We start from the raw sequence: 16251 nt of genomic DNA on the forward strand, positions 1-16251 counted from the left end.
ATCAGGCCGAAAGTTATTTGATCAAAAGGGTCATTTGGCCGAATAAGTAACTTGGTGGAATAAGTCATTTGGCCAAATAGGACATTTGGTCGAATTGGACATCCGGCCAAACAGTTTATTGATCAACAGGTCATTTGAAGGAAAATGTCATTTGGCATAGCAGGACATTTGGCCGATTTGGTCATTTGAAAAGTGAGTAATGAGGTGTGAAAAGTGAGACTTCTTACTACTTATTTCTTACTTCTCACTATGAAAAAAGAGTAGTGTGAAGTGAGAAGTGAGACATGCCACTACTCACTTCTTACTTATCATTTTGCACAGTGTGAAGTGAGAAGTGAGATATCTCAATTCTCATTTTAATAAGTGAGAAGCGCAAAAGCAGTAGTGAGACGTCTCACTACCCACTTGAGAAGTGAGAAGTGAGACGTTTCACTTCTCACTCCTGATTTCTCTCTTCTTGCAGTAAATATTTAGAAGCGCGCAGTGATTAGTGATACGTCTCACTTCTCACTCCTTATTTCTTACTTCTCACTGTAAAAAGTGAGTAGTGCGAAGTGGGTAGTGAGACGTCTCGCTATCCGCTTTTAACAGTGAGAAGTTAGAAATGAAAATTGAGTAGTGAGACATCTCACTACTCACTTCGCGCTTCTAACTTTTAACAATGAGATGTGAGAAATGAGGAGTGAGGAGTGAGACGTCTCATTACTCAATTCTCATTTCTCAGTTTTCAAGTGACATGTTCGGTCAAATGTCCTATTCGACCAGATGTCCTTTTCGGCCAAATGTCCTTTATATTTATTGTTGTTGCATCATCAGGCTACATTTGACCCCAATGATGTAGAGTATTTGAAAAAAATTGGAACATTAAAAGATGGTGCCAAGGGATAATACAAAATAGGTATAAAACATTTCAACAAGCATATTCATTGTCTTCGTCTGTTTATGTCTGCGAAGAACGATGAAAATCTTCGGCGTAACATGCTCCGTGTGGCGTGGAAATCGAAGAGTGATGCGACTCTGTTGAAGACACGCTGTAGGTCACAAATAGGTCCATGCATGCCATAATTTGTACGACGAAAGGGCAGCCTCAACATATGGCTGTTACGGAGCATGCGTGGCTGGACGTTCAGGTCTATTTGTTCCAACATAGCTCCACAGTCGATTCGTCCCTGCAGGGTATCGGCGATCATAATGACTTTGTCGACATCTCTCCTTGAGCAAAGTAGCTCCAAGTTGATCATCTGACATCGGCTTTCGTAACTCGGTATGGGCGAAACGGATCCAGCCAAGGTAGCCTACGAAGCGCGAATCGAAGGAAACGGCGTTGAACAGATTCGATTCTCTCAGCACCGTTGTTGTAAGACGGACTCCAGACAACAGAACAGTACTCTAGAGTCGAGCGCACCAGGGAGCAATAGAGAGCTTTTAAACAGTATATGTCGGTGAAATTCTTAGCAACTCTGAAGTTGAATCCCATAGTTCTGGATGCTTTGTCGTCGACGAATGAGATGTGTTGCTTGAATACTAGTTGCGAGTCTAGGATCACGCCGAGGTCCTTCAAAAGGCTCACTCGCTCTTTTTCTGTACAAAGAAGGCTGAAATTGCAAATGATGGGCTGTTTTTTCGTGAGATGACTCCCTTGTGGTATACCGGATGGTGCATGAACACTTACTGAATGACTCCGAATCGGTCCAGTTTTGCAATGGCTAATGAGTGATTAATCTTATTGAAAGCTGCAGAGAGGTCAGTATAAATAACATTCGTTTGAGCGAGTTCTGTTAGACTGTTCGTGACGTAGGACGTGAGGTAACAGTAAATTGGTGGAAGTTGAGCGACCGACAGTAAATCCGTGCTGATCATCACTAAGAAGTGGCTTACAGTGTGAAAGCAGTGGTTCCATAATGACGAGTTCGAACAGCTTCGAGACGGCACACAATGACGTAATCCCTCGATAGTTGTTCACATCGCGTTTGGTTCCCTTTTTGTGGACTGGAAACATTAGTGCAAACTTTCAGCAGGAGAGGAAAATACCATTGATGATTGAAGATCTGAACAAGAAAAGAAGTGGACCAAGCAAACTCCCGATATGCCTTTTGATGAAGACGGCCAGTACACCGTCGGGTCCGGGATTATTTGACGATTTTAACTGATTTGCGGCTCTCAGGATCATGTCATAATCGATGTTGATTGCACCCAAAGATTGGTTGCTGAGGGGAACGTTCCCTGCTGCGATAGAGACTTGGCTGTCACTCATCCTTTTGACACTGAAAACGCTCGCGAATTTTTCGGCATATAGGGGAACTGTTCCGTTTTCAATCTCACTGTACATATATTCATCTCATCGCAAAACAAAGAAATACAGCACCAATCTCGTCGCTTCTTTTTGCTACCACGCGTGCTCACTGGTGAAAAAAATCATAAAAATAAGAAACAAACCAAATTCCTTTTAATTGCTTTGTTTTTGATGGGATGGAAATAGGAGCTATGAGATGAAGTGCCGAACCGTTCCCCTAGGCGGAAAACTTGCTGAGTAGTTAAGGCGATTTCACCATTCAAATTCATTGTCGATGGAAGCCCGGATTCCTTGCGCTATTGTCTTGTTGGTACCGTGCAAAGCTTTTCCGACATGCGCATTGGTATTCATGATTACGCCTCACATAATGGTTTCTTAGAGGTAGCGTTCGATGTTTTGAGAAAATTCTAAAAGCTGCTCTCTTAGTGGACTTCATTTTTCGTAGTTCAGTCGAGAACCATGGAGGGTGCGATCCTTTCTGCGATCTCTTTGGCACGTGTCGGTCAATTACATACGCCAAGATGTGCGAGAAAGTTAGAGCGGAGCTTTCAACGTTGTTGGGGTCCAGAACGGTTAACCAGTCAATGCTAGTAAGCACGTTCGCGATACTGCAGTGGTCGGCTTTCGAAAAGTTATAGGAAACAGAAGAGGGATGAGCATTGCTAACAGGTATTTGAAGGTTTTCGAAAGTGGCTATCAGCGGGGGTGATGAGGAACATGTTTTACAAGAGGACAAGGTCCTATTCGGTCAAATTTCACATTCAGCCAAATGCCTTTTTCGGCCAAATGTCTTAGTCGACCAAATGTCATATTCGGCCAAAACATCGGTGGACTTTTTTCTATTATATATGTTTTATCCTTATTTTAAGCAAGACATTGCATTACAATTTGCGTATCTGATTTGATTTTTTTGTAATTGAATATTTTGCTACGTAACGACATACAAAATCCCCCTCCCTCCTATGTTACAGTAAGTAACGGTTGCTCCACGCCCCTTCCTCCTCCTCAAGCACTACGGAATTTGTGCATAAATGATACTTAAACAAAAACAACTCTGCTGGTTGCTGATTAACTTAAACGTTCCCCAAACACACGCGACGCGATTCTATCGCTTGGCGACTGTGATTCTGTCGCCGTTGGTATGGAAGCGTAAATGGAACGTTGCATGCAACGACCTAACGATAGAATTGCGGCAACTGGATGTAGCTGTTCAAGGTGGAGGTTAGCTTACCTAGTACGAACCCCGTGCTATGTAAACAAAGTTGGTAGACAGTGAGTCAAAAACCGAAAAGGGATTAGACTCAATCTGGTATTAGCCTCAAAACTTAACGCAACGACTCTATTGTATGTGCCCATGTAAAAACGCTGGTCCCATTAGTAATCCTTTGAGTGACATCATTTCATTTATTTAGTCTACATCTAAAGTGAGTGACATGTTGACCTTTTATGCTGCTAATCGTCGGTTCAATGCTGCAGTGGAAATGTGAAATTGGATTTTATTACATAGATCCAATAAAATTGACTTTGAATTCTACAAATGATGATGAAAGGTGAAAACAATATGACGATCAGCATCAGCGAGTTCACGAGTTTTCCACATAGGGGAACTGTTCGGCACTTCATCTCATAGCTTCCATGTTCATACCATCAAGAACAGAGCAATGAAAAGGAATTTGATTTGTTTCTATTTTTGTGATTTTTTTAGCGGCGAGCACGTATGTTAGCAAAAAGGAGCGACGAGATTGATGCTGAATTTCTTTGTTTTTAGTGAGATGGAAAACAGAACAGTTCCCCTATAAGTATTATTCACGTTTGAATTATATTAGGATTAAGACAAAAATATTTAGAATTTATAAAAAAAACTGTTATTCGATTGAGTATTGAAATATACAATTCATATTCCGTAACTATGAAAAATACCGTTGTTTTCTGTTGGCAAAATATAATGATTCACACATTTTTTTTCTACGTTTCCCTTTATAAAAAATCACCGTCGTCAGCTTGCTATAGAACATTGATCCTGATAAGTAACAATTATCAATGTTCAATGCGCAATGAAACCAACATTGTCAGCTGTTTAAAATAATAAATTATCAAAAGCTGTTGCTGATCCACTGAGTAAAATTCTCGTAACACCATAAGGGATCCAATATTGCCTCTGGCAGGAACACACTGCCAGATTACCCATCAACCATTCCACGTTCAAACCATATTTTCTCCACTTCGGGAAATCATCGTCACGAAGGAACAAACTATTTTTCCGCATCAACTGACAGATTGCTTCATTACACTTCCCCATTGATCTCAGCAGCGACCCACACCACACCCGTACGTGGTGCTTTCTCTGCTGCGACGGTGCAATACTCACCCGCCGGTAGGTCGAACTTCTGCTTCGCCGACGCGGGACCCCTCCTAACCGGCTTCGAGTTCGGTGAGTTTGGCTTAGCGGCCTTGATGAGCTGGGCGGTGCCGTTACCACTTTTGGCAGCAGCGGCGGTGGTTGTGGCCGTAGTTGTTGTTGCTGCCGTTAGCGTTGATGGAGTTCTACCCGAAACTGCCACGACGGTGCAGCAGCTTTGAAACAGAACCACAAAATGCACGCAGAATACTAAATCACCGAAGATCATTTTCGGAATGCTAAAATTTGTTCGCAGCTCCTCTACAAGAGACGGCAGTTACGGGTTACTAGAAGTAGTGCGAACTTCAGCTCATTTACTGCTTTCTATCCCGGATAGTGCTCTACTTTCGTGTGGCGGTGGTGGGAGGATCCAGGTGTGGGAAGGTGTCACACTACGTTCTCGGTTACAGCGCCACGTAAGGTCTGGGACGTGCTTCGATGCTATCTGGAATGAACTGAAGGAGCCAGCCGTGCTGGACCGGGGGCGACGCTAGGTTGAGCACTGTTTTAATTCACTTGCTGTATATTTCGGCATTTAGTTACAGCTGTTCCCTACCAGCAGTAGTGCAGAGTCAATGTCGCGCGGAGTAAGGTTTCACTAAGGGTATGCGTGACAACATGTTTTTTAATCTGCTCATTCAACAACGATATAGCACTTCAACATCCAATACCGCATACCGTTAGTGTACACTGTGAAGTGGTGTGACTTCGACATACAAGTCTGTTCCGGAGAAACCACCCAACACACTGCTAATCAAAAGTTCACTTCCAAAAATGCAACTGTGCACGCCGAAAAGTTACTGGTTTCAATGTCGATTTCGGCACAGTCACACACTGCCATACACAACGCGGTAATTAAAGGAGCGCGGTTCGACCAAACACAACACATGGATCCGGGCGGGTGGCCAACTACCCGCCGGGGGTGATGGTGGGTGAGCTTCGCCGCACAAGCACGTAGTTTTGCCAAGTGTCTCTGAGCTCGTTTCTGTTTTCCCTGTTCGACAGAGCGAGAGAGGGCTAATTAGTGTTGAGTGTTTGGCGTGTTTTATTGCGCTGGAAACTTCGCTGGCCCAGCAGGAGCAACTAGCGCACCGCTGTTGAACCCCCGATGGTTAATCACGGTAGTGCGGTATCGATGCGATGGTAAACATCTGGAAAGAACGTACAGGAATAATGAGTGTACACGATTGGAAATCAGCGAGAAATATGTGAAAAAAAGTCAAATGATTTGATTTGATTGAGATTTTTGTAAATTTGTTATCAGGTCAGTGAGTATTTGGAATCCCGAGATCGAAACAGGATTCGCATCCGAAATCCGCATCCTTATTCAAATTTCATTATCTGTAAATACGAATTACTTGTGGTTTTCATGCAGACATTTAGGATGTTTTAAATTTTGAAATGAGAATCAAATGTTGTATCAAATAAAACTATCTTTCCACGATTCACAAAGGTTACACACTGGCTCACCTCGTATCAACAAAATTCTTATCAAGCTTTTTATGATCATTTAGTAGTATGTAAATAATAACAATAATCTTCTCTATATAATAAAAATGAAATGGCCTGTGTTCGTATCCGCATAACTCGAAAACGGCTGGATGGATTTTCATCATTCCTTCAGCAGAAACATTCACCATAGTTTCCAACGGGTTTATATGATATTTCCTCATGCGAAAGTGACGAGTTAAGTTGAGTAAATCATGAAAAACTAAAATTAAGATTCGCATCGATATTTCGCATGGGCAGTTCACATCACGCATTTTTGTAGGACAACGATTGCCGGGTCGACTATTATATAATAATAACGAATGGTAGAAGCTCAGGTGACGTTCCCTGGGCGTCCATGAAAAGCTGGAGATGTTTGATGAGAAGTTTGTGGATCAAAGTGTAATTGCAACGACAGCAGTTACATAGTTCCGTGGGACAGACGACAGACGTAACGTCCCGATACCGGATACCCAAAACGCAGTACTTCTATTGGTAAACGAGTACAAGAAGTATCCTTTCTCAGGATATTTTGTCACAGTACTTGGAAACCGTTAAAAACCTTGAGGAGCTACATTTTCTTGTGTATTCGGCTGTGTGGCTGCTGCAAAGAAGTTGGGATTGCGAATGACAGTTACCGCTCAACTTCCGAGCAAAGCGCACGCGTTTCCACTCGTTTCGCTAGTTTACGGGAGTCGATGATAATTTGTTTTCGTTCACGTTTATCTGGTCGTTCTATAAACTACACGACGCGATACGTCGCGACTTTTCGCAACCGTAATGCAACGGCGCGAAAATACTTTCCGCACTGATTATGCGAAGATTCCATAAAAGCCCTCTTACGAGGAACTCCATTATTTCAATAGTGAAGTGCTCGGTATGAAACGCGAAGAAGTCATACGCCTGCAGTGCAGCAGATTCCTCGGATGTGCGTTTGTTGAAGCTAACAGCCCCGCGGTTGCGAACGCATCGTACAAGAACACGACGGGAAACACGAAATGGAGGTAGACAAGAAAAGATACACGTTACGACTGTGGATGGAAGATGGAGGAATCGACGTAAAATTGCATGACTGTCGGAAGACGTCCAAGATGAGTCGATAACCATTTTCCTATGGCTATGGACTATGGAGATATCCTGTCCATCCACGAGGTACTGTGGGATTTCAAGTACCATTTCAGCGGAATCCCAACCGGAGTGCGTGTAGCGCGTATGGTGGTTAAAAAAAACATCCCATCAACCGTCACAATAGACTCAGAAACCACATGTGTCTCTTACAATGGACAGCAACAGACGTGTAGGCACTGTAACGAGCTGATTCATAATGGGATCTCTTGCATACAGAACAAAAAACTTCTATTGCAGAAACTACAAGCTGACAAAGGTTCTTATGTCAATGTAGTGAAACAGTCCACCACCACAAAGGAGAGTGCCGAAGAAACAACTGATAAACCGCGCCACACAACAACAAAGCCCACAGCTCCGTCAGCTTCACCAGCCGCTCCAAGTTCCTCAACATCCACCGTCCAGCCCAACGAAATAATGCCACCACCGCCGTCCACCTCTTTAGCAGTCCCACCATTGCAAGCCGAATCTGACTTCCCTGTTCTGTGGTCACATCACACAGCTACCAAAGAACAGACTCAGCGTCACACAGATGGTCATGATACTGACAACTCTAACACATCCACCAACAGCAGACGACTACGAAACCGGCATGTACCCAAGAAGATGCGCACCAACGAGGGCAACTCGAACGATGATAATTAAACACGAAATGGACTGGACCAGTTACAACATAGCAACTATCAATATCAACACCATCACGAACGACACCAAACTCAACGCCCTACGTAGCTTCATTCGCGCGCACGAACTGGACATCATATTCCTGCAAGAAGTGGAGAACGACCAACTCAACATCCCTGGGTTTAACGTAATCTGCAACGTCGACCATGCCAGAAGAGGAACAGCGATTGCCATAAAGCAGCACATAAGATTCTCACACGTCGAGAAAAGTCTCGACGGCCGCCTGATCACCATAAGAGTAAACAACACCACGTTGTGCAACTGCTACGCACACAGCGACACTAATTACCGAGCAGAAAGAGAGCAGCTCTTCAATCAAAACATTGCATACTATCTTCGGCATTACACCCCACACACCATAGTTGCCAGAGACTTTAATTGCGTGATTCGGCGGTGTGATGCAAACGGCAACAACCACAGCCCAACACTTCTACGAACAGTACACCAACTACACCTAATCGATGCACGGGAAAAACTCCACCGTGACAACCCAGGCTACACACACATCACTCAAAATTCGTCTTCCTGAATCGATCGCATCTACGTCAGCACCAGTTTGCGCGACCAACTGAGAGACACAGCAACGCACGTGTGCTGCTTCTCAGATCACAAAGCTGTCACACTAAGAGTTTGTCTACCAAACCTGGGGAGAGAAACAGGCAGGGGCTTTTGGACACTTCGACCGCACTTGCTCACAAACGAGAACATTGAGGAATTCCGAACACGATGGCAATACTGGACGCGACAGAAATGGCACTACCCATCGTGGATGGCGTGGTGGCTTTCCTATGTGAAGCCCAAAATCCAATCATTTTTCCGCTGGAAATCAAAAATAGTTAACGATGGCTTTAGGCGAGAGTTTCAACGACTTTACGCTGAACTCCGCCGGGCATACGACAACTATTTTCAAGATCCCTCTATGCTTCCCATCATCAACCACTTAAAAGGGAAAATGTTAGCCTTACAGCGCGAATACTCGCAAACATTCTTCCGTATCAACGAAACCTACGTCGCAGGCGAAGCGATATCTATCTTTCAGCTGGGAGAACGGAAAAAGAAAAAAACCACGATCACACACCTACGGGGAGAAGAAGAAGAAGCCTACAACACATCCGAAGCGATAGAAGGACATCTTTTCGAGTACTTTCAACAACTCTACGCAGAAAACGCGGTACCCGTCGGAGATGACAACACTTTTGAAGTTGAACGTATAGTACCCGAAAACGACGAAACAAACGCAGCTAGCATGGAGCAGATCACTACAGCCGAAATTCTCGCGTCAATCCGTGGCGCCGCGCGTCGGAAATCTCCTGGTTGCGATGGCATTCCCAACGAGTTCTACGTGCGAATGTTTGACATCATCCATCGAGAACTCAATCTAATTCTCAATGAAGCCCTCGCTCAACAATTCCCAGCGGAGTTCGTGAATGGTGTAGTCGTACTCGTCAAGAAGAAAGGCGGCGATGACACAGCCCATTCCTTCAGACCGATCTCGTTACTGAACAGTGGCTACAAAATATTCTCCCGCATTCTAAAAACTAGACTGGAGAAAATAGCTCAGACGCATCGCATCATAACAAACTCGCAAAAATGTGCAAATCCACCTCACAATATTTTTCAAGCCGTTCTCTCACTGAAGGATCGGCTGGCACAACAAATTCAACAAAAACAGAGATCAAAGCTTATCAGTTTCGACTTCGACCATGCCTTCGATCGTGTGAGGCACTCATTCCTGCACCAAACCATGTGCTCGCTCGGCATCAATCGTGACTTCATAACCCTACTCTCCAATATATCCCGACGCTCTTCATCGCGCCTGTTAGTCAACGGACATCTATCAGCTGCTTTTCCGATCGAACGTTCGGTCCGGCAAGGGGACCCGATGTCCAGCTTACTATTTGTCCTCTACTTGCACCCTCTCATCACCAAACTCGAACGTGTCCAAGGCAACAATCTCGTCGTTGCTTATGCAGACGACATCTCCATCATTTCATCAAGCGTACAGGCAATAATCGAGTCAAAGTCACTCTTCTCTCGTTTCGAACTCGCATCTGGCGCAAAGCTCAATCTGACGAAAACTCTCTCGGTGGATATAGGTGATATCAACGGCCCCAGCACGCTCAACGTTCCCTGGCTTCAAACTGCAAACAAGGTGAAGATTCTGGGTATTGTATTTGCTAACAGCATTCGGCTCATGGTAAAGCTAAACTGGGAAAAGGTGGTAAATAATTTCTCCCACATCGCATGGCTCCACTCGGGCGCTCACTCTCGCTAGAACAAAGAGTTACGACTCTTAACGTCTTCGCCACCTCAAAAATATGGTACCTCCATCCTCCTACCGTCTGCAGTGCACATCGCAAAGCTAACCAAAACGATGGGAACTTTCCTGTGGCGTGGTATACCCACCCGTATACCAATGCTACAACTTGCGCGACCGCACGACAAAGGTGGAATGAAATTAATGGTCCCTTCATTGAAATGTCGTTCGCTCTTGCTCAACCGACACCTTCGAGAGCTAAACAGCATACCCTACTACCAGTCTATACTGGTACCAACAAATAACGGTCGTACCACATGTCCTGCAGATCTGACGGACATAAACATAATGCGGCAACAGCAAAACCTAATTCCTGCACACATTCTAAATAACCCTTCGGCCGGTCTTATTTATCAGTTCTATGTAGAACAAACTGATGAGCCTAAAGTGCAGAGGGCCAATCCTAACGTAAGATGGGACAAAGTGTGGCGAAATATTAAAACCTCTCGTTTATCATCTGCACAAAAAAGCACCCTCTATATGATAGTGAATGAAAAAACGGTTTACCGAAAACTATACCATACCATCGGAAGGGCAGATAATGGAGAATGTCCTCACTGCGTCGGGGTGGAAGAAACTATCGAACACAAGTTTAACGAATGTCCAAGAATCGCACAAGCCTGGTCAACACTCCAACGAAAATTGGCTACTATCATTCCTGGAAGACGACTGCTTTTGTTCAACGATCTACTAAGACCAACACTTAACAACATACCAACCGCACGGAGAACGAAACTTTTTCAACTATTCATCGCTTACATCACCTTCATAAATAATGTTAATGGTAGAGTTGATGTTAGATCTTTAGATTTCCATTTGGCATGTGAAATTGAATAATTATTGTAATAACTATTTTTAATATCGCAACCAATAAACGTTTTACAAAAAAAAAAAAAAAAAAAATGCCCCTGCCATGTGAGAGTGACTTATGCGTACTAAGCATATGCGGTATTTCGAAAAATTTCGTTTCAGGTGGTTCGAAACGAAATTCCGCGGAATTTCGCGGAATTTGAGCATGGCGAAATCTGATTTCTTGATTTCGTTTCGTTTCGTAAAATTACAAAAATTTCGCTAGAAAAAAACTAGCTTCTAACGAAATTAAACGGAATTCCGCGGAATTTCGAAACGAACTTGAACTAATCCATACTTTAAATCATAAAAAAATTTTGGCTGCGCCGCTGAACAAAATCGTTAAGTTGTTTTCAAAACTTTAGGTTATACATTTTTTTTCTATTAACGCTTACTCACCCCATTCTTAGTCGACAAATACGTAAGTAGTTTTCTTCTATAAAACGTCTTCAGTGTTTCCATGATTCAAATTTTGTGATATTTTTTTTTACTATTTGCACAATATGAATGCGGAATGATCGCGTAGCATGAATTTGTTTAACCAGTGTGCAATCGATCGTGTTGATGCTGATCACGCCAGCTAGTGTGAGAGAACGCGAAGTGATAAACATTGGCGTAACTAATGGAAAATTCTAGGGGGGTCTAACTTTTTTTTAAATTATTTCTACATTTTCACTCAAAACAAAAACTTACGTTTTCGCTCAATGCTCAAAACAACTAGTATATATTGTTCGCAAGTTGGCCGACCAAACAAACATTGACCTATTTACATACAACACATCCATTGACGACTTGAACATTATAAATTATGGTCCACGACACTCAGCCTATAAAAAAAGAAATGTCGTGAAAAAATCATACGAGCTTTAACAAGGCAAAATTGGATTGGATTGGAAATTGGATCTGTGGATTTTTATAATCTATCCAACAGCATTCCAAGTTCTTTCTCATCAAAATTTAAATTACCTCTCTTTAAAATCTGAGAGATTTGCCAAAACTTTGTCGAAAATAAAGAAGCCTAAATTGTTTACTGAAAATTTAAAATTTTCAAGGAATAGCAGCATTACGAAGTCCCTAAAACACTTTAGCAGACAAATCGGAAATGAATTGGATAGATGCATATGAAATCAATACCAAATTTTCAAAACGACTTATCTGCTTTTGTAAACAAAGATACAAACGACGATTTGGCGATTCTGATAGCACCCCAAGCAAACCAACAGCATCAACGCGTAGCAGGAGCCTTCGCCTACGTGTTGATAGGGTTGATTTGCGTGGGAGTGCTATCAGAATCGCCAAATCGACGTTTGAATCTTTGTTTACAAAGGCAGATAAGTAATTTGAAAATTTGGTATTGAAATATTGTATCACATTATTGATTCTGCGCCTTGTATATTTTAGAAAGCATGAGATCATAATTGTTTTCCACAAAACTTCAAGAAAACTTGAAAATTTTTAAATATTGCTCATTTGCTGAGAAATTTGATTGATAAAATCAGGATTTGTTTGAAATTCTTCGGTCATCTAAGCATACTAAAGTCTTCAAGCCAAATAGATCACCATATGTTGATATACCTAATTTAAAAAGATTGCCATATTAGCAAAGGCTTAGTTTCATGTTCTTGACAAATAATCATAATACAAAAAATTCTGATGATGATCACAATCCTGAGACCTATAACGTCCTGTAAAAATTTTCAACTACACAGTAAACAATATATTATGTATCTGATTCTGTTATAAATTTCTAACAGAATATGTTATCTGTGTGATAAAATTGTAATAATTTGAAATCTTTTTGTTTAAAGTAGTGTTATTTTTTATATAAATTTAGATCTTTTAACAACATTTTGCATCAAATTTGTAACAACTTTTGTTGAAGAAATTTAAAACATAATAACGTATGTTGATATAATTTTGATATGGCCTTTATCATGAGACATAGCCCCCGAATCAGTTCATTATCGCAAAGGATTCCGAAAAACATCTCTCACGGTATGCCACCTATCTAGAGAGTATACAGACATAAAAGTGAAAGATTTTGTCTTTCTCCTGTGGATTCAAACCCTGTGGTTTTCATAAACCAAAAAAATTGTTTTTTTCCTGAATTATTCGAAATTCAAAAACATGAAACCAAAAACAGATTCAACAGATTTGAAAAGAGAGAAGATGAATAAAATTCACTATCTGTAGTTAAGCTCAGACAGCTAGATATGTGCAATACTTATGCGAAATAGCAAAAATTCTAGGGGGAGCTATTTGGATCCTAGGTGAGGCTATAGCCCCCCTAGCCCCCTGTAGTTAAGCCAATGGATAAAACTAATGTCTGCATCAAAGAGCTCAAAATTATTTAGTGCGAAATAGATCGTGTTGTAGAAGATTATTAAACGAAGCACATTGATCTTGCGTTGGATTGATTTGAAACACAGTTTTCATTTTCTTGTTTTCAAAATAACTTCGTTTACAATAAATATTTTGTCGCTTACCAAGGGGTTTCACATGAATACTTTCTCAACTAACCAACGATTCCTTTTCCGTAGCGCTCACGAAGATACAGAGCATACCTCGGTCTCTTAAAACAATGAGTGTTACACTAATGTTCCTCTCCTAATACTAAATTGACCATAAGCACCGTTTTTGACCAGCATCGTTATTGTTCATGAATTGGAAACTCCGAAGCAAGTATACAATAAGAATAACATTTTTGTATCCCAAGAATACTATTTAATTGGTGAGCTATGCATATTTGCTGTTTCTCGGCCAATCATGATTAGCAACTACGACGTGTACAGTTAAGAAACGTTATTAGGCTCTTCTTCGACTATTTGCACCATATGTGAGGAACATTGCAGATTTGTGGGCATTTCTAGATCTACGCATGGAATTTGCAAAAAAAAATCCAGAACGGGTTGAAAGATCATTTAAATTGCTGAAAATTCTTTACTTATGATTGCTTTCAGCACATACTGATCATAACAGCTGTTCTCATCTGCCAAAGAGACACACACAATAGATCAGTTTGTCGAGCTGATTGTATATAAGACTATCGGTCTAGGAAATGCACATGATTCTTCTAGTGAGCACATGTATGCTATATATGTAGACGAGGAATAAGAAGGAATAAAATTTGGCAGACACACCCTTTCCAATTGTTGATCTAGTAATATCAATTCTATATCTGCGTATACGCCTGACAGATGTGGATACATAGTTAAGTATCCCACTAAATAAAAACCCAGATTAATCCACCTAGCGTTGGTGATGCCTTTCTCGCAATTAGTTAAGACACCAACCTTATATGGGGCCTATATGGTTCGGTGTACCATTTTCTTCATAACTTTTAAGCGCAATGACCGATCGTTATCAAATTCAATAGTGATCAACAAGGCTTTGTCCTCTGGCGAATAATTGTTGCGAGAAAATCGGTTAAGGATTACTATACGAAAAGTTGTCTAATGTTTTCTTTAGATTTTGTGCACACACATACACACACATACACACACACATACACACGGACAGACAGACATGTGCTCAGTTCGTCGAGCTGAGTCGATTGGTATATAACACTATGGGTCTCAGAGGCTTCTATAAAAAGTGCGTTTTCGGAGTGAAATGATAGCCTTTCGGTACAACTTTGTTGTACGAGAAAGGCAAAAAATAAATCTAAGCATTCGTTTTCAAATTTTGACTGAGTCAATACTGTAAAACCACGCTGACAAGATAATATGAAGTACGCTTCAGCATAATTACCTAATTATTAAGTGAACTAAGGCTTTAAACGAAATTTGAATCCGTATATGAAAAATCCCACAATTTCTTTATTTTTATATACTTTATATAAAACTGATATAAAACTGATCAGATTCAGGAGCACACGCTCCACGATGAATTCCTATGAAAGCGGCACAAATGCTGGGGTATTGCCTTATCGCCAATGGTATATGCGGTGAGAATGTGGCGATTTATCACAGATTGCCTCTTCAGTTATTATATAACTCTTTTGGTCGCAAAACAGTTATTCGACTTCGAAAAAGTGAAATCAGAATTGCGTACATAATGTAAAACCAATTCAATAAAAATTCCGCGGAAAAAAAATCAAAATTTCGTTTCGTTTCGAAAAATTTCGAATTAAATGGACTTCGATTTCGTATCGTTTCGAAGTCTCGAAAGAAATCTATATTTCGTTTCGTTTCGATCCGAATCAACATAGATATTTTAAATTTCGTTTCGTTTCGTTTCGTTAGGAAAAAGTGTGTTATCGCATACCCTTAATGCGTACTACTCGACTCTAGATACCCGTTTCGCGACACTGCGATCAAAAACTGGCGAATCCGAGTGTTCAACATCAACAAAAAGGAGTTCTGCAACCACAACCGGAATGACAAAGCCGACTTTTGCGAAGGTCCTCGGAGGTTGGAGATGTCACACAGTTTTGCTCCAATAATGTGTGGGAGAATGTCGTCATGCACAACGGCGATGGGATGTGTATATGGCAAAAGAAGAGCGATGTTGTGGTGGAATTGGAGACATAATCCCCCAAGACTACGTTTCCTTTACAATTCCGATGGGGAGTTCGATTCTCGATCTGGTTTAAGATGTTTTCGGGTTGGAAACTTTCTCGACACCCTGGACATAGTGTATCCATTGTACTTGCCACACAAGATACATACTAGGGTGCCAAAGGAATGTATGGGAAAAAAATGTCATCGAATTTCAAAAAAACATTGCTCACAAGTTTCATTACCCCAAAATATGATCCCATACAAAATTTGAACTCAATCGGACATGATTAAGGGGTGCCTAAAATTTATCGAAGTTTTGAAATTTTTACCCATGAAAATATTCTCCTACAAACAGAATATCCTCCATTTTATAAAAAATAATAATAATAAACAGTGTGAGAGAAAAAATCGATTTCTTTTTCAATTTTTTGGTTTTTTTAAGTTACATCAGATCTCGACGTTTCATGCATTTTTAAGTCATTTGGCATCAAAAACAAATATTCGATTTTCGACTTTTCCTTTGGCTCCCCTTTGGGGAAATGTTGATTGGTAAAAATTTCAAATCTTTGATGAAATTTAGGTACCCCTAAATCAT

The 16251-nt window shown here is 41.2% G+C and overlaps 1 protein-coding gene across 2 annotated transcripts in view; it reads right to left on the reverse strand.

Moving 5' to 3' along the window:
• The window catches only part of LOC134222896 (uncharacterized), an 80640-nt gene that overhangs the window by 44674 nt on the left and 19715 nt on the right, over window positions 1–16251 (reverse strand). The window contains exons 2-3 of one of the 2 annotated variants that reach the window (XM_062702048.1): window positions 5409–5842; window positions 4662–5289 (exon numbers count right to left, since the gene is read on the reverse strand). In XM_062702048.1, coding sequence (XP_062558032.1) covers window positions 4662–4920 — 259 coding nt within the window. In that variant the 5' untranslated portion in view covers window positions 4921–5289; window positions 5409–5842. Of the gene's footprint in view, window positions 1–4661; window positions 5843–16251 lie in introns of both variants that reach the window. The other variant, XM_062702043.1, reaches the window with a different exon arrangement.

The sequence above is a fragment of the Armigeres subalbatus genome, chromosome 1, assembly GCF_024139115.2.
Source record: "Armigeres subalbatus isolate Guangzhou_Male chromosome 1, GZ_Asu_2, whole genome shotgun sequence".
Lineage (NCBI taxonomy): Eukaryota > Metazoa > Arthropoda > Insecta > Diptera > Culicidae > Armigeres > Armigeres subalbatus.